This window comes from Meles meles, chromosome 17 (genome assembly GCF_922984935.1).
Source record: "Meles meles chromosome 17, mMelMel3.1 paternal haplotype, whole genome shotgun sequence".
In the NCBI taxonomy this organism is placed as follows: Eukaryota; Metazoa; Chordata; class Mammalia; order Carnivora; family Mustelidae; genus Meles; species Meles meles.
In genome coordinates, this window is record NC_060082.1 from 26,128,129 (window position 1) to 26,147,788 (window position 19,660).

General features: G+C 43.4%; 1 protein-coding gene across 19 annotated transcripts in view; it reads right to left on the reverse strand.

Annotated features, from left to right (window-relative positions):
* The window catches only part of NFASC (neurofascin), a 179,002-nt gene that overhangs the window by 88,467 nt on the left and 70,875 nt on the right, over window positions 1-19,660 (reverse strand). For all 19 annotated transcript variants that reach the window (XM_045982432.1, XM_045982434.1, XM_045982436.1 and 16 more), the window contains exon 2: window positions 7,336-7,441. In XM_045982432.1, coding sequence (XP_045838388.1) covers window positions 7,336-7,441 — 106 coding nt within the window. The remainder of the gene's footprint in view (window positions 1-7,335; window positions 7,442-19,660) is intronic.

Here is a 19,660-nt window from a genome sequence, read left to right on the forward strand (position 1 = left end):
CTTACAGGGCACGCCGGTGTTCATAAGGCACCAGGCAGGCTGGGGCCCCAGAAGAAGGCTGCACCGACCAAGAGAGTATAGCCACTCCAGGGGGGCAGGGTGGTGCTCCCGTCGGACTGCCACGGTGTTAAGTGGTTGGGTCACCAAGGCAATGGAGCTTGGACACGGAGGCCTGCAGTGATTCTCTTCCCTAACTGCACTGTGACGGTCTACCACACAGCTTTTAGCCATCTCCTTGTCGAAGACCTTTTTAGGTTGTCCTTCCTTATTTTTTCTCCATTACAGCAATGCCACAATGAACATCCTTATACATACAGCCTGATACGTGGAGGAAGTAGGGGTTGCTGTATCATCTCATCTCTCCATCATCTATCTCATCCAGGCCAGCTGGAGCCTGGCACCTCTTAGCCTGGCCTGGCAGGGAAGCCCAGAGTGCACAAGTGACCTGGTCCGTAGCCTGGTCCTGCCGACAGCTCCCATACGGGTCAGCAGTTTGCTGGCCACATAGGGAAGGACATGGCTTATGCGACAATCCAGCCGGCTTTCTGAAGTTCTTTGGGGCTGCGCATTTTCTCCCCCTATTATTATTGTTTACTCGTTCATCCTCCAGGAGGCAGGACTAGAGACATACGTGGAATGGGACAGGCTCTCCAAAGTCAGTGTAGCTGAGGACTAGCTGGGCTAACAGGCTGTGCAGGGCCTGGCTTAAATAAGGTTTGTGGCTCTCTGTGACTTTCCGTGTCTCAGGCTCCACTCACTGGCCCTGCTTGTGGTTAACTGAGCTCTGGCCAGTCTCCTTCCATATACAGATTAGCAGGTAAAGCAGACTGTAAAGGAAACAGACGTTAACATGTGTGGACTGCCCCCACCTCGGAGCCATCAGGATAAACCAAACTGATGCCAGGAAAGGTGGCTTGGGAGGATGAACAGGGAACAACCCCCTTGGGCAGGAATTCCAGCACCTCCAGGAAGGAGAAAGGAACTCCCCTCTCTCTACAATTCGGAGACCTAGCTTCTCACTGTTTGGCTCCCCATCTTCTACCCTCAGGGAGAAAGTTTCACAGCAATTAGGCGCACATCTTTCTTCACAGCTGGAGAGAGAGGGTTGTGAGTCCCCCACCCCCTTGCCAAGGGGGTGGGGAAGACACATCCAGGGTAGCAGCAGCTGTCTCCCTGGGGCCTGTCATTACAGGGAAGTGGCTGAGCGGAAGGCTGGAGGGGAAGTGATTATAATCCTACACGACAGGTCTCCAAGGGTGGGGTCCAAGATTTGGGTAAGAAGGAGGGACGTGGGAGGGAGAAAAGATGGACATTGAGGGTAGAGGGCCAGAAAGAAAGGCTTGCCTTTAATATGAAAAGACCTAGGGTCTTTCAGAAGGTGACACACAGTAATCCCATGACCCAGCAACGCCACTCCTGGGTAGGTACCAAAGAGAACGGAAGACATGTCCACAGGAAAATCCGCACAGGAATGCTCACGGCAGCATAACTGACAATCGCCAGAAAGTGGAATGACTCAAATGTCCAACACCCGATGGATGGATAAATAAAATGTGGTACGTCCATCCAACACCATCCTGCTCGGCCACGAAGGGGAGCGAGGTGTGGAGTCACGCTAAAACATGGCCGCACTATGAAAACCTCACGAGAAGTGAGAGAAGCCAGTCGCAAAGATCACATATTGCATCGTCCCACTAATATAAATGTGCAGAGTAGGTGTATCTGTAGAGGTAGAAAGTAGATCAGCGTTGTCTACTGCTAGAGGAAAACCACAGCGGGGGGGAGGGGACCCCTAATGGGTATGTAGTTTCGCGGGGCTGGAGGGCAAACTCTATGAAAATGTTCTAAAATTAATTGTGGTGATGGTATGGGAATTATATCTCAGTAAAGCTGTTATTTGAAATATCAATAAGAAAAAAGAATTACTAAGGAATAGGAAGAAGGTTTTGTTAGAAAACTGTGGTATTTCAAAAAGGAAAGTGATGGTAAAATTTACAAACGTGGTTTCAAAGGTTGAAAGGGACTTAATGAACTAAGTTTCTTTCTTTTTTCTTTTTTTAAGAGTTATTCATTTTCGAGAGAGAGAAAGAGAGAGAGCGTGCGTGCCCCCTACAAGTGGGGAGAGGGGCAAAGGGAGAGAATCCTGGAGCCATCCAGGCACCCCTCTGAATTAAGTTTCTTCCTTTCCTTTCTTTTCTTCTCTTCCCTTTTTTCTTTTCTTTCTCCCTCCTTCCTTCCTTCCTTTAAAAGATTTATTTACTTATTTTTGAACTAAGTTTCTTAATGGGATCTAACAAATGCTTGTTAAAATTTATGAGATTTATGAAGACAACTATAAAATTTGTCAGTTGAAAAGTTTAAAGAAGAATTCGGTTTGGGGGCTTAGAAATGTAATATATTGGATATTGATTTAAAACAAAAGACGGAGGGCTAAGTGTTTGTCTGCCACTTTGGGCAAGCCACAGTTCTGTCTACGCCCCCGCCCCCCGCCAGTGAACTACAAAATGCTATATGGAGGGCATCGGTAGAGAGAACAGCTAGCAAACTCAGACCCTCTCAGAAGCTTTCCTAAAGGAAGACCGCTGTGCATCTAAAGCCCTAACCATCTTTCTTTCAAATCCAGCTTCCTCCCCCAGGCACTGACCGGTGGCCTCCCAGGTTCCCTGAGTGGGGTGCCCCATCTGGATTTCTGGCCACTGTCCATCCGAGGACCTACCATCTGGATCCGTCTGCTCACATCACTCGGGTTAAGCTGCTTACTCTGTCCTATTTGTGGGATTCTAAGCCTGCTTTCACAGACCAACGTTCTGAAGCCATTTAAAAACCACAGACTGAGCTCAAGCCAGGAAAAAAAAAGAGGGACAAGATTAGAGGGGAAGCTTGTTTGGGGTGCAGGAGAGAGGACCTTGAGCCCCTTAATCAGACGGTGAGCTTCCTGAGGGTGGGGGCAGAAACTCCTACCTCGTTCCTGTGTCCTTTGTGGGAATAAGGGCCTGTAGGTTCAAAGCCGAACGGGGCTGGGTGTAATCAATAAAGGTGAACAATGAACTCACTAGGACATCACACACGGGATATGGACACAGAGATGTGGCTTCAATGCCCCCTCAGCCATTGACCTGCTGCGTGGTCTTCACCAATGCGTTTACTATCTCCTGGAGCCTCAGTTTTCTTGTCTTTAAGAGTGGGATGAAGACCCTTATTAAAAGGTTTTGCGATGATTATGAATGAAATGGACTGCTTTGAGTCAATTCATTTTTCATCAATTAGTGGGGTAATGTCTATGTATAGCATCTAACCCAAGGCCTGGCACAAACTTGGCGTTCAAAAACCACTGGTCCTTCCTCCTATTCCCCAAGTTACAGCTGGTGTATGGTCTCCTTCCGTGGCCTTGGATGAGCTGGGCTTTCGAATCTACAAGTCTGCTTTGTAGATCTTCAGAATGCACAATGCCTGTGCAAATAACCAAATACTGGCTCTGTGGCCAAGTATTAAAACCAACATCCGGTCATCTGCCCAGGCACTGACTACTTCAGACCTGAGAGGGAGAGCCGCAGTGCTTAGGAGGTAACTCCCATCCTGCTCTCCTTACTGGTGGAGCCACGGATACTCCAAGGATAACACATCCCCAGTTGCATTTTTTTAAAATTCCTGTTGGGGGCGCCTGGGTGGCTCAGTGAGTTAAACCTCTGCCTTCATCTCAGGTCATGATCTCAGGGTCCTGGGATCAAGTCCCACATCAGGCTCTCTGCTCAGCAGAGAGCCTGCTTCCCCGTCTCAGTGCCTGCCTCTCTGCCTTGTGATCTCTCTTCTCTGTCTCTCTCTGTTAATTAAATAAATAAAATATTAAAAAAAATTCCTGTTGGACTGATAAAGTGACACAGGGAGGAAAGGACTAAGACAGCAGGAGGGAGGGGCTTCTGTCCCCCCTCCTCTCTCCAGCCCCCTCCATTTACATCCTAGACAGGCATCAGTCACCATCCCCTGCCATCCCCGCAGGCTTCTGCAGGCTGGGGGCGTGAAGATATGGGAGCCTGGAGGAGGGGATGTGGCACAGGCAGGGAAGGTGGCGGCCTGTGTTAGAAGGTGCGCCATGTGTCTGGGAGTCTGGTGCGAAGCGCTGGCGGCTACACGCTTACGCTGAAGACTGGCTCTGGTGGCGCTGGAGAAAGCTTTGTGTCTTATGCCCTGAGAAGCGCATCTGTCAGCAAGCAGAACGGCCTCTCTCTTGGCTGGAGATGAGGTCCTCTTATTAGAAACAGAAACCCAGAGGTGACTTGCTGTCTCAAACTCAACAGCCCGCCTCTGCTAAAAAGGTGGGTTTAGCGGGGTGCCAGCAAAGGCCGAGGGTGGAGAAGAGATGGCATCACTTCGGGAGAAACGAGGGAGACAGCTGTTAGGGGAATAGTTGCCACGTCCCCACACCCAGCCTGCAGACCTCAGCGCCCCAGGAGAAGGTGGCTAAGCACGGGTACCACCTCAGGGCCTGGGAATCAGTCTTGGGGCAGGGGATAGAGACGTAAAACAGCTTGTAATGAAGATCCCCCACTTCTCCATGAACCCGTAGCCCTGGGTCCTGAGCCCGCGTTGTCCTGGTAGAATGCTGCTGCACGGAGGAGGCCCAGCTTCTCCGCAACAGGCAGAAGGGCTTAGGAGTGTGAGTGCGATTAACCCAATGGAAGAGGAAGGCCTGGAGAACTGGGAGATTCCTCTGCCTTGCGTCAGAGGGCAGGTGTCCGCTCCGAGTGCCCGGTGAGGACCCAGAGCCATAGCGCTGGGGTGGAGGAGAGCGGGGGTGGGGGAAAGATTAGGCTGAGTGGGGACTTCACGCAGGGAGGGAGGAGAGTGCTGAGAGCAGATGCCTGGGGCAGCTCCAGATGGCAGTGGCCTCAGAACAAAAGGGGAAGAGCCAGAGGGAAGAAGGACCCAGAAACAGGACTGGTCCCTGCAGGCTTCTGAAATCAGATTCCCACCTGGAACCTGGCTGGAGGCAAGCCAAGAGAAGGTGACCCAGAGTTTCCAGGAAGGCTCGGAAGCGGCCACCCCGAACCCGACAGTGCGGGTCCCAGGGCGGGACTGCTGGGATTCACACTGGAGGCCTGGCCCTTCCGCAGATGTGCAGCTTTGGACACCGGCCTTAATCGTGCTGCATCTCTGTCACCAGTAGCATGTGAGCAATTAACGGGCCCTATTTCACAGGTTTGTTGCGAGGATGACACGGAAGAGCGACGTCAGCACAGAGCACAGTGCCCGGTGCATACGGGGAGCACTCAGGATGTTGATTACTGTAAGGATGACGGTGATCGCCCTCTAAAGAAACCTGGATCAGCTCCCCTTCTCTCAGAACTTCCTGTTCCCTCAACAGCCATATGGGGCTGCTTGCATGTACTCTCTGCACTCTTCTTTTCTTTTTAAAGGTTTCTCTGTGCATCTGAAAGTCCTTGGACCTATTGACCCCTCAGGGTGTGCCGGTGCCCGAGGCTGGAGCAGGCAGTGTGGGGTCACGGCCAGAAAAACATCGCTCATTGAGGGCACCTCACTTCTAGGATGGGCTCCGCCGCTAAGGAATTTTGTGGACCTGGGAGAAATAACTTCTTGAGCCGCAGTGTATTCCTCAAACGGGATGAAGACCCCAGCCTGGCTCGCACCACAGAATGGTCATGAAGGTCAAATGACGTAATTAAATGGATGCACGATCAAAATTAAGCTCAGAACCCATATTAGCGATTACTGGTTAGGTTGGAAGTGTTTGGAGGGGCAAGCCAGCACAAGTTTGCTCTGCTATCACCTGACAAGGTGGGGGGTCTCAGGAGGCAATCTACAGTGCTGGTGTCCAGAGAGGGCAGTGACGGGCTCCGGCGGGCACAGGGACAGACAGGAGGGAGGGTACCTGAAAAAGTACCCAGAGAGGGGGTGTGGCCACACAACGCTGCCTACCTCCCGATTCCACCTCAGCTCCGGAGGTCTGTTCCCATGCTGGTTTTCAGAGCCTTATACGCCCATGAAAACAGCTGGAATACCACTTTTACAACCAGGGTCCTCCAAAAACAGCAGAACAAAAGAATGGTGTCTCCCACCCCCAAGGTCAGGCAGTATGTTCAAGTTCAGTATTTAGTAACAATGATTCAGTGAAAAGCCCTGTGGTCAGATGGATTTCCCGAGCAGTCCCTGAAACCTGGCAGTGTTTTAAGGGCAAGTCATAGCCCTAAAAGGGCCCATAGAGAAACTACCTTGATAAGACAAGTACATCTGAGCTCTGTTGATAGGCTAGATAATAATAACTTTCCTTTACTAAACCCCTGCTACATGTCAGGCACTGTGCAGGGCTCTTTGTACATTCCATCTTTGATCTTTACAAGATGTCCATTATTCTCCCCATTGCATAAACGAGGAAACTCAGGCCTACAGAAGTTAGAAACACTCCTAAAGTCACCAAGCAAGTAAAGCTGGATTTTGTCCAGATGCGAAATCCATGTCATCAGCAAGCTCTGCTCCCACCTTTCAACCCCCTCCCTGCAGCCTTGCCCACCCCACCCCCCAGCCCCATCTCCCAACTCCTGGGAGAACGAAGACATCTGGAAAGGGGGCTGGAGAGAGAAAGACAAAATGCCATGAGGCAGAGGTGCCAAGAGTCAAGAATGGGGAAATCTTTCTCTGTTCAGGCCTCCAGGCCACTAGCTTGTGATCTGTCACCAGAGTGACTCCTCCGTGAAAACTGCAGCCTTCACTTCACACGTTTCCTCCCCGGTCCCCCCTCCCTCAGCCCGAGACTCAAACAGCAGCCGCGGGCAGCAGGCAATTCTAGTTGAGAATGGAACAGTGCAGACCGTGCACACAGGGTCTGCTTCAGCAGTGCGGCCTCGCGTTGCTCACTGGGCCATGGACAGCGGTCCATCTGCCGGGGCCCAATGCCCCGCCCAGAGGAGGGGTTCTCCAGACTGCCCCCCATATGCTGAGCCTGTCACTCAGGAGGCTCCCAGGTTGAGGAGGCCAGGCTATGTGAGGCGGGGCAGGGGGCTATGGATCACCAAGCTGTTTCCCAATTTTTCAATTCAGGTGGACAGTTGGACAATGACAAGTCTAATGCCACTGACTGCATCGCTGGAGAAAAGGAGCGAAAGCTGCCCAGTGCCAGTCTCCTTGCAAAGGGGAGCCTGGAGGTCTGGCTCTGTGGCCAGCCAGCTCCAGGGAGAAGGAAGGAGATGTCCTTTTACGGGACTCGGGAAGCCAAAGAACCTTGGCTCATCAAAGAGAAGAGGAGAGGCAAGAATCTCCCCCCACCCCCGCCTCTGAGCGTGCACCGGGCCAAGCCCCCCTCACCCCATTCACCCCACTCACCGTCTCTGCCTCATTCAGCCTCCTTCTTGCGATACCAGAGGCGCTCTTCCAGCTTGCAGCGGGAAGGAAAGCTCCAGGGTCCCAAATTGCACATAAGTCAATCAACCTGTCACAAAGCAAGCACAAAGAGCCCCAGGGTCACTCTTGGAAAGGAAAAGAAAAGGCTTCGTGGTTTGCAGTCTGTTCATTCACTGGGAAATTGCATCGTTGTCCACACCCATTTGGAAAGTTTTGCTTAGCATAATGACATCTTTGTTTAAAGAAATTCAAGGCACTGGGCAAGAGAGGAGAGCGATTCTGCAAGGTGCCTAATCATGTCAGACTTCGGTGGTCTCTCTTCATCCATAGGATCATTATTAGTGCCCTGACATCATAAACTAATTGCTGATTCCCTGTTCACCTAAAGGAGTTAAGTCATATCTTGGAGCATTTCTCCTATACCCATGGGGGAATTAACCCATAATTATCTCATTAATTGTCTTAACTTAGGAGAAAGATTGGGTTTTTCTTCCCCACCTACAGATAATCAAACTGAGTTCACCATAAATTCATCTATAACATTGAAAGGAGATCTAAATTTAGAGTCAGGGCACATGGATTTGAAGTTCTAATTCGATATGTCATTTAGGGTGGATCACTTCCCTGCATGTGTCTCACAGTTTCTTCATCTGTAAAATGGGGAGAAGTTACTGCTAGTTAGAACTTACAGGTTCAAGCCCAGTGCCAGTCCTTCTGGGCAACCATTTAACCTTTCTTGGTGCAGATAACATATCTCACTTAATCATTTGCTTTAACATTAAAATGTGTCTGCAGGAAATGGTAAAATCTACCTTTGTAAAGGGGAATGTGGCAACATGTATCAAAATACGCATGCACTCACTCTTTGACTGGCAATCCCAGTTCTAGGAATCTGTTTGAAATATATCCTAGGGGCGCCTGGGTGGCTCAGTGGGTTAAGCCGCTGCCTTCAGCTCAGGTCATGATCTCAGGGTCCTGGGATTGAGCCCCACATCGGGCTCTCTGCTCAGCAGGGAGCCTGCTTCCTCCTCTCTCTCTGCCTGCCTCTCTGCCTACTTGTGATTTCTCTCTGTCAAATGAATAAATTAAAAAGAAAAAAGAAAAAAGAAATATATCCTATATGCCTATGTCGTGATCTCTACTGTTAAGTGGAAAAAACATGATAGGGAAAAGTGTGTTTAATATGCTATCATTTATTTAAGAAAGGGAGAGAAACACGAGGATAAATATATACCTGCTTATTTTTTTAAAGACAATAAAAAAATAAAGCATAAAATATAATTTCAGGGGCGCCTGTGTGGCACAGTCAGTTAAGTATCAGACTCTTGGTTTTGGCTCAGGGTTGTGAGATTGAGCCCCACATCAGGCTCCATACTCAACGAGGAGTCTGCTTGAGACTCTCTCCCTCTGTCCCTCCACCTCACATACGCTCTCTCTCTCTCACAAATAAATAAATCTTTTTAAAAAATTTAAAATTTAAAAGACCTACAGAGAGGGGGAGGAATGATGTGGATGGGACAGGAATAAAAGTTGGGTTTTAAATAGACCTTGTTGTGTGAATTTGCTTTGGAACATGTAAGTATCTGACATAATAAAAGCACAATTAATATTTTTTAAAAGAAATGTCTAAAAATAAAATGCAACAAATGAGTTGCAACTGTGTTCAGTTGGTTGGTACTACACATAGAAAAATTAAAACACAGTAATTTGAATATCCTTGGAAGAATATACCTAAGAATAAAAGGAACTGCCCCATTCCCTATACCCCTCCAACCCTAAACTGTTTTCAATAATCATATTATTGATGGTACTTTTCTGTTCTTCTTATTGTTATTCTGGGACTTTTGTAGTGTATTATGAGATAAGTCAAAGGAATACTACTACTAATGTTGCTGAAAAAAGTTTCTTCTTGAAAGGTAATACAGATGCAAGATCGATGAGATCAGGTAAAAAGTCTGTAGCCCTGATTGTTAACTGGAGTCTCAGTATGAACTTTCTATGTTTTATCTTGCACACATTCTTGCATGCATGCACACACGTGCACACACAAAGCGTACTCCCTAGCCCTGTCCACTGTAAGACCAAGAAACAAGGATCATCCCAGGAGGACTGAGCACCCCTGGCAATCAGTTTAGGAACTCTAAATACCAACCCTCCACAAAGGAGCAGGCTTCTTTGGGAAAATGTCTGAGGCAGCAGTTGTACAAGATAAGCCTAGAACACCTCATCAAACCAAAAGATCAAATGCAGCATCAAAGACATCTTGTAAGAGTCATGCCAAAAGGTCTCAAAAGCCATCCAGAATAAGGTTTCCTTGGTCAACCTGGACATCTACAGGGATCATAACTGCAATAGACTGAAACATAACAAATGTGTTACGAACTCCTAAGAATATCTCTTAAAACTCCAAACAACCCATTTTGAGGATATTAGGGAAATACTTCATTATTTTGAAAACAGGTCAATAAAGCAAAAAAAGAAAAGGTGGTAGGGGGATAGCTGAGACAGGACTGGTCTTGTACTGCTGACTCTTACAGACAATGATGGGCATGTCAGGTTTGTTACATAATTCTCTTCTTTGCAAAGCATTTTCAAAATACAAATAAATTTTGAATGCTAGAACAGACTGAGAAACAAGAAATCATTAGAATGCTAATTCTTGAAACCCTTTCAAACCATAGTTATTTAATCTTAACAGTAATTCAGTCTAATAATGGATAAAGATATCATCATCCCCATTTCACACTGGAGGAAACAGGTAGAATAAACCCATGTTCTTATCCCGAAGTATTCAAACCCGCACGTTCTTATCCCCAAGACCCACTGTTCCACAGCTGCTTCTTTAATATCCCCATTTGTATATCTGGGTTAATGAAACTTTCCTTGCCTATATGAGGGCACTGGGGGGCTACAATGAGATAATGTGTAGGAAAGCACTTGGAAAACAAATCCTTGTATAAGTATTTTACTGTCACTTGAAAACTGGGGATCAGATCTGCCCTATGAGGTTGCCGTATCAAATGAGAGCTGTGATTTGAAGAGAGACGGAGACATATAAAGACAGACAGAGAACCTTAAAGATGAGGAGGTTATAACTACCCCCAATGTTTTTTATCATCATTGCTCACAGCACTTCAGGGTTAAGTGAGAAGGGAGACTTAGAATCCATGGTAAAGACTCTCCAGCTGACCCAGGGGTAAGACGGTTCCAGGAAGGACACCTGGTGCTCTGGGGAGGAACCATGATCAAGTGATACCTAATATTCCACTGGCTGCAAGAAGAGTGGCTCTCAGTCACAGATGGATGGGGACCACTCCCAAGTCGTTGGGCATCGAGGTACTACCTCCAGCTTCTAGAGGCCAGACACCTGCCGGGTACCTCTGAATGAGGCCTAGGTTACAGGGGGCAGAGTGGGCAGTGCAACGTGCTCCCCAGCAATAGGGGCAAGCAGAGCATGTCATATTGGTCACCAGAAGGAATGTTTGGGGTTGCTCACTGGCTCCCAAAATGCCATCTCTTGGCCTTCCTATCTCAGTGTCTGCGTGGGGAGTGTTTACAGATTTCTTCTCAGCAAATGCTTATTCTCAGATTGTTCTGCCCCTGGCCACAGAATAAAAGTGGGACTGGGGAATCTCCAATACTTTCTTGCCTTGGAATTCTATGATGCCATAAGTGCATTTTTCTGAAGACATAGAAAAATCAAAGTACTCCTGAGTCCTGGCTCATGTCCCTCCTCCCCCTGGATATTTAACCTGTGCAGAGGGAACGAAGAATTATTTAGTCTCTGTCTCTATTTCTTTCTGGAGGTTCTTACTTTAGCTAAGCATTTAAAAAATTTATTTTAGGGGCGCCTGGGTGGCTCAGTGGATTAAGCCGCTGCCTTCGGCTCAGGTCATGATCTCAGGATCCTGGGATCGAGCCCCGCATCGGGTTCTCTGCTCCGCAGGGAGCCTGCTTCCTCCTCTCTCTCTGCCTGCCTCTCTGCCTACTTGTGATCTCTCTCTCTCTCAAATAAATAAATTAAAAAAATCTTTAAAAAAAAATTTATTTTATTTTTTTTAGATAGATAGTCCCTTCACATGATATGAAATTCAAAAGATGCAAAGGAGTGTATAATAAGAGTACATATTAAGAAGTTTATATGAATAATATGAATACATATATATGAGTAAATTCCCCTCCCAATCCTGTACCCCCTTCCCAGTTCCACTTAGCCCCTCTCCCTGGCCAGCCACTGTTAGCAGTGTGTTGTGTATCCTTACAGAGGCTGGCTGTGCCCACATAGATACACATTTTTTGAAAATTACAACATACTATACATATTTTTCATCTACCTTGCTGTTCTCGGTTAACAAACATCTTAGATATCTTTCTATATTAGCTCATGTAAAACTGCTTTTAGCAGCTGCATAGTATTTCATTGTAGGAACATGTCATATTTATGTGCTCAATCCTCTACTCTTAGACATGTAGGATGTTTGTAATCATTGGATGTGGAAAATTGCTCCAATACATATGATCTCTCACACTTGCAAGACTATTTATAGGATTCTGGGTCAAAGGGAATGTGGCCAAATTGCTCTCCGTGAAGGCTGTGACAGTTTATACTCCCACCAGCCATATTTGAGTTTCTGATTCCCACTTCCCCAATACGCTGTATTAATAGGTTTTTTGTTTTGTTTTGGTTTGGTTTGGTTTGGGTTGTTTTGTTTTGTTTTTTGGTTTCTTTTTGATCTTTGACAATCTAATTGCCTTTTGTGGTTCATTTATTATGAATGAATTTGAGTATTTCCTTCCTTTAAATTGTTTCTATTCTTTGTTCATTTCTCTATTAGTTGGTTTATTCTTATCAGTTTGAAGAAACTCGTTACTTACTAGGAAAATTACCTCTTTATAAGAGGAGCTTAAAATTGTCCACATCATTATTTTTATCCTGATTTTATTTGTGCACTAAATACATACATTAGAAAAGAAGAAAAGCCTCAAATCAATAATATGAGGTCCCACTTCAAGAAAGTAGAGAGGATGAAATAAACTCAAAGCAAGCAGAAGGAAGAAAACAAGAAACAGCAGAAATAAATGAACTAGGAAGCAAAACCAATATAGAAAATCAATGAAATGAGCTGGTTCTTTTTTCTTTCTTTTTTTCCTAACATGAGCTAGTTCTTTGAAAAGATCAATAGAATCAACAAATCTCTAGCAAAACTGAAAAAGAAAAAAAATTGCCAATATCAGGATGAAAAAGGAGATGTCATTAAAGACCCTCCAGACATCAAAAGGATATAAGAAGACACTACAACCCTATATATATAAATTTAAAATCTTACTCAAAATGGACGAATTCCTCGAAAATGCAAACCACAACTCCTAATATGTAATAGATAATTCAAATGGTTTTGTAATTATTAAAGAAGTTGAATTCATAATTTAAAAACTCCCAAAAGAGAAATCTCCAGGTCTAGACTGTTTCACTGAAGAATTCTAGCAACTTTTAAAGAAGAATCAACACCAATTTTAGAAAATCTCTTCCATCCTATAGAAGAGAATACTTGCCAATTTATTTTATGAAGCTAGGTGACTCTGATAGCAAAATCAGACACAGACAGTAAAAAGAGAAAAAGAAAACTAAAGATCGATACTACCTCTCATGACTATAAATACAAATATCTTCTTAAAAAATTAGCAAATAAAGTTCAGCAACATATAAAAAGAATTGTACACTATGACCAAGTAGGTTCATTCCACAGATGAAAGGCTGGCTTAATAAATATCATCAAAGAAATCTACCATATTCACAAGCTAAGGAAGAAAAATCACATGATCCTGTCAATCAAGGCAGAAAAAGCATTTGACAAAATTCAAAACCCATTCATGATTAAAAAAAAAAAAAAACTCTCAGAAAAAATTTTGAGAGAAACTTCCTTAGTTCAATTTTTAAAAATCTACAAAACATCTCCAGCTAACATTATACTTAATGGTGAAAGACTGAATTTCCCCCCCTAAAACTGAAGACAAGGCAAAGATGTGCATTTTCACTGATCTTACTCAACATAGTGCTTGAAGTTATAGCCAGTGGAATAAAGCAAGAAAAGGAAGTCAAGGGCATACAGGACAGAGAAGAAGAAATAAAACTGTTTCTATTTGCGGATAAGATGATGGTCTACGTAGAAAATCTCAAGGAATCTATAAAATAAGAAACAAAAACCTGTTCAGAAATAATAAATGGAATCATCATGATTTTAGCATATAAGATAAGCATTTGAAAACCAACTGTATTTCTATATAAAAGCAATGAACACATGGAAAAATTAAAAATACAATGCCATTTACAATCCCTCAAAAAAATGAAATACTTAGGTACAAAATGAACAAAATGTGTACAGGATTCACATGTAGAAAATGATGCAGTGTCTATGAAAAAAAATCAAAGCTCTAAGTGGACAGAGACACATTGTGTTCATGGATTGGAAGACTCAACACAGCAAAGGTGTGAATTCTCCCCCAAATGATACACTGGTTCAATGCAATCTGTATCAAAATCCCAGCAAGACTTTCAGCAGACACAGACAGATTATTCTAAAATTTAAATGGAAACACAAAGGAACTAGAATAGCTAACAAGATCTTGAGAAAGAAGAACATGGGAGGAAGCAGTCTATCCAACCGAAAGACTCATTAGATAGCTCCAGTAATAAAAGAATGTATGGTACTGGCAAAGGAATTGCCAGCCACACAGATCAATGCAACAGAACCGGGAATCCAGAAGTAGATCCACACAAATATGCTCAAATGATTTCTGTCCAAGACGCAAAGGTGATGGAGCCATGGAAGAAAAGACAGCCTTTTCTGCAAATGGTGCCGGCGCAACTGAACGTTCAGGAGCCATTAAAAAACAACAACAACAACAACAAAAACCCCAAACCACAAAACTCAGCCTACGTCCTTAACAGAAATACAAAAGCAATACAGACTAGATGGAAATAAATCTCCATCCAAATGAAGGGAAGACTTAAATGTAAAATGTAAACTTTTAAAACTTGTAGAATTAAAACAGAAAATCTTTGAGATCCAGGGGCAGGCAAACAGTTCTTTAGTTTGATGCCAAAAGCACCACTGCATAAAAGAAAAATCTGATAAGCTGGATTTCATCAAAATTAAAAACACTTTTCTGCAAAAGAGGATGACGAGTGGGAGAAATCACACATATGACAAAGAACTAGTTCTGGAATATATAAAGAATTTCCAAAACTCAGCACCAAAGACGCAAACGATCCAACTGGAACACGGCCAAAAGACATTTCACTGAAGTAGATATTCAGATGGCAAATAAGCACTTGAAAAGCAGTTCAACGTCACTAGCCATTAGCGGAATGCAAATTAAAAGTGCAATGAAAAGGAAAGAAACAGGACAATAATGAGCTATCATTACACACCTATCAGAATGGCTAAAATAAAAAATAATGACCACACCAAACACGGGTAAGATGCAAAAACACTAAATCACTCATACATTGCTGGTGGAAGCGTAAACTGGTACAGCCAGGTTACAATACACTTCGGCAGTTTCTTAAGAAATTAAACATATGAACTATAATATAACCCAGCAAGTGCACGTCTGTGCATTTGTCCCAGAAAAACAAGGACTTATGTCCACACAAAAACCTACACAGGAATGTTTATAGCAGTTTTACTACTAATAGCCCCAAATGCAAACAACCCAAGGATCCTTCCATGGGATCATGGTTACACTGTGGTATAGTGTAGTGGAACACTACAGCAGCAATAAAAAGGGAAGAATTATTGATATATGTGGCAATTTAGATACATCTCCAGAGATTTATGGTGAATGAAAGAAGCCAATCCTCTAAACTTAATATATTGTAATTCCATTTATATAACATTCTGGAAATGACAAAATTATAGAAATGGAGAACAGATTACTGGTTGCCGCAGATGAAGGAAGGTGGGTTGTGCTCGGAGAAGATGGGTGCAGCTTTAAGATGTCCACAAGAGAAGGGGTGTCTGGGTGGCTCAGAAGGTTAAGCATCTGACTCCTAGTTACAGCTCCGGTCATGATCTCGTGGTTGTAGGACCCAGCCCCGTGTCGGACTCTGCTCTCAGTGTGTAGTCTGCTTCCGATTCTCTCTCCCTCTCCTGCTCTCTCTCTCTCTCTCTCAAATGAATGATAAATAAAATCTTTGGGGAAAAAATGTCAACAAGAGGGATCCTGGCTGTGATGGAAATAGTTTCCATCTTGACAGTCTCTTGTCAATATCCTGGCTATCGTACTATTATTTGTTTGTTTGTTTGTTTGTTTGTTTAGAGGGGAAGAGGGAGAGAGAGCATCTTAAGCAGGCTCCATGCCCAGTATGGAGCCTGATGGGGGTCTTGAGCTCATGACCTGAGACCACAACCTGAGCTGTAATCAAAAGTAAGATGCTTAACCAACCGAGCCACCCAGGGGCCCCAGGTTGTGCTATACTTTTGCAAGCTACTATTGGAGGAAGCTGGGCAAAGTATACAAGGGATCTATCTGTATTATTTGTTATAATTGCCAGTGAATCTATCATTGTTTCAAAATAAAAAAGTTTGGTTAAAAATAGTTTTCATGGGGCACCTGGGTGGCTTAGTGGGTTAAAGCCTCTGCCTTTGGCTCAGGTCATGATCCCAGGATTCTGGGATCGAGCCCCGCATCTGGCTCTCTGCTCAGCAGGGAGCCTGCTTCCTCCTCTTTCTCTCTGCCTGCGTCTCTGCCTACTTGTGATCCCTGTCTGTCAAATAAATAAATAAAATCTTTAAAAAAATAGTTTTCAGTTGCTTCTCTTTGCATTCTATGTAAATATAACATCTCTTCCTTTCCAATCTTTATACCTCATTTCTTTCTCTCAGCAGATTAAACTTAAAATGCAAAAACAAATGCAAAACAAATTAGGAAGAAAAATCTGCTACTACAGAAAGTAATACAAACTAGATGGAAATATTTTTTTAAACATTTTCATTATGGGCTAGCATGGATTACAAAATTTTGACAGTATTTCTAAAAACAAAAACACTTTCTCAGATGTATTAAAAAGCTACTTCTCAAAATAAATTGCCCAGTGCTGAGCATCATGAGTGTTCAATAATGACATTTCCAAGGAAAGAGATTCATTAACTTTCCTTGATAACTTGCTTCACTGAGGGGATCTCACATTCCAAAGGTGCAAAAAATCCAGCTAAAATCGGACACTGTTATTTCAGTACAGCTGGACCTGTGTTGTGATGCCAAAAAAGATTCTCTAACTGTAAGGAAGACAGGCATTTGCTCTGGAAAGTTCAAGATCGGTATGAGCACTCTCGCCCACAGATCCAGCAAAACTAGACCAGTCCCAACAGAACAGCAAATGAGGTAAGGTGGAGAAGAATCGTATCTTCAGAGGGTGCCCCAGGTGATTGCTGGTGATAGTGGGGAATCCAGCATCAAGCACCCCTCTGCAGCTATGCCTGCCCTAGGCAGTGGGGAGAATGACCAGGATGGGCCAGGAGGCCCTGCATGGCCATTTGAAAGACACTGCTAAGAGAATAAAGGACAAGCCACAGATTGGGGGGAAATGTTTGAAAAACACAAATTTGATAAAAGGCCAGTCAGAGAATATAGCAAGAATTCTCAACTGAATTCTGAAGAAAAGAAATAACCCGGTCTATGGCCATACCAGCCTGAACGTGCCTGATCTCATCTGATCTCGGAAGCTAAGCAGGATCGGGCCTGGGTTAGTACTTGGATGGGAGAAAAAAAAATAACCCAATAAAAGACAAGCAAAGGATGTAAACAGACACTTCTTTCCCAAAGAAGATGTATTTTTGGCGAATAAGCACACAAAGAGATACTCATCATCTTTAGTCAACAGGTGAATGCAAACTAAAACGACAATGAGATAGGATTATATACCTGTTAGAAGAGCTCAACACCAAAAAAGCTCATGAAACCAGGTCCTGATGAGCATGTGAAGCAAATGGAACTTGCATACATTGCTGATGGGAATAAAAAATGGCACAACACTTTGGAAAACAGTTTGGCAGCTGTTTAGAAAGTTAAATATCCAGTTAATATATGACCTAGTAATCCTACTCTGGATTTTTTCCATAAGTTTAGTGGAGATTTTTAGTAAGTTTATTCATAATTGCCAAAAACTAGACATAAGCCAAACGTCTGTTAACAGGTGAGTGGGCAAATGAACTGTGGTCCACAATAGAATAGTACTTATCAATAAAAAGAAGAGATCTAATAATACATGTAGCAAGTTAGAGGCATCTTAAAGGCATTGTTTTAAGTGAAAGAAGCCAGTCCCAAAAAAGGCTACATACTGTACGGTTTGATTTATATGACATTCTGGAAAATGGAAACTCTAGAGACCAAAAAGAATAGGGTCAGTGGGGAGAGAATTAACCAAAAAGGGGTACATGAGAGCTTCTTGGAATGATGGAGAGGTTCTGTAACTTGATTAGAGCAGTGGTTACACAATTACATAGGCTTGTAAAATTCCTAGGGCTCTACATCTGACACAGGTGAATTTTATTCTACGTAAGTTATGCCTTAATAAATCTGACTTGGAAAAAAGAAATCTTATGGTACATGAAAACACCAGTTAAGACTTAGGAGAAGATACTGGGTATACACACACCTGACAAAAGATCACTGTCAAGAAATATACAAAGAGCGTCTATAAGCAAATAAGAGGGTAACAAACCAACTAAAATAAAGGCAGGAGACACACGGGAATATATGTGGCTAATAAACATAATGGTGATTGGGAAATGCCAATCAGTATATATATACAATATACATATTATCAGTAATATTATATATAGTCAAAATATATATAATCAATTACATACATAATCTATATATAATCTATATATAATAGATTATCTAATCTAATCTCTGTATAATCTCTCTGTGTATATACATATATATATATATCACTATAATGAGATACCAATTTATACTCACTCAACCAGCAAAAATTACTAAGTCTAACCACATCAAGTGTTGAAAGAGGTTGAATATTTTTTATACATTACTAAGGGTTCAAGCACTCTGGAAAAAAGTTTTACCTTACCTCCTAAAATTGAACAATCACAAACTATGATTTAGTAAATCTACTCCTAGATATGTACCCATGAGGCACTCTTGTGCCTGCACAAAAATGTCCCTTGCAGCTCTCTTCACCTTAGCAGAAACCTAGAAAGAGCCCAAAAGCTCATCAAGGGAGAAACAGGTAATTAAACTGTGGTAGAGTCAAACAATGAAATATTATACAGCAGGTGGGTTAAGTGCATTAGAGTGCTATGCAAGAAAACTATACAATAAAAAAGAGGGAATAAGAGAAACTAGGATCCAAGATAATGATTACTACAACTCAACAACAAAATGAACCACCTCACTCAAAAATGGGCAAAGGGCTTGGGTAGATACTTCTCCAAAGATATCCAAATGGCCAACAAGCACATGAAAAGATGTTCAACATCACTAATCATTAGGGAGATGTAAATCAAAACTATGAGTTATTACCTCACACGCATCAGGATAGCTATTATTGAGAAAACCAGAAAATACCAAGTTGGTGAGGATGTGGAAAATTGGAACCCTCCTACATTGCTGGTGGGAATGTAAAATGGGGCAGCCTCTACCAAAAACAGTACGCAGTTCCTCAAAAAATTAAAAATAGAACTACCATATGATTCAGCAATCCCACGTCTGGGTGTATACCCAAAAGAACCTGAAGCAGAGTCTTCAAAGAGGTATTCGTATGTCCATGTTCATCTCGGCATTATTCACAGCAGCCAAAAGGTGGAAGTAACCCAAGTGTCCGTGGATGGGTGAGTGGATCAACAAAGGGTGGTACACACACAAGGGAATATTACTCAGCCATAGAAAGGAAGGAAATTCTAACATGTGCTACAACATGGATGAACTTCGAGGACATTATGCTAAGTGAAATAAGCCAGTCCCCAAAAGACAACTACGGTATGCTCCCACTCATATGAGGTGCCTCACGTAGTCAGGTTCATAGAGATGGAAAGGGAAAGTGTGGTGGTTAGGGACTGAGAGGAGCAGGGAATGGGGTGTAGTTGTTTAATGGGCACTGAGTTTCAGTGAAGTTTCATAACGATGTGAATGTACTCAACCCTCCTGAGCTGTACACTTGAAAATGGTTAAGATGGTGTTATGTCATGCATATTTTAATGCAATTAAAAATTTAAAAAAATTTTTGAATTAATGATTACTTCTGGTAGTAGGGAGCTAGGGAGGATGGCTTGGTGGTGGT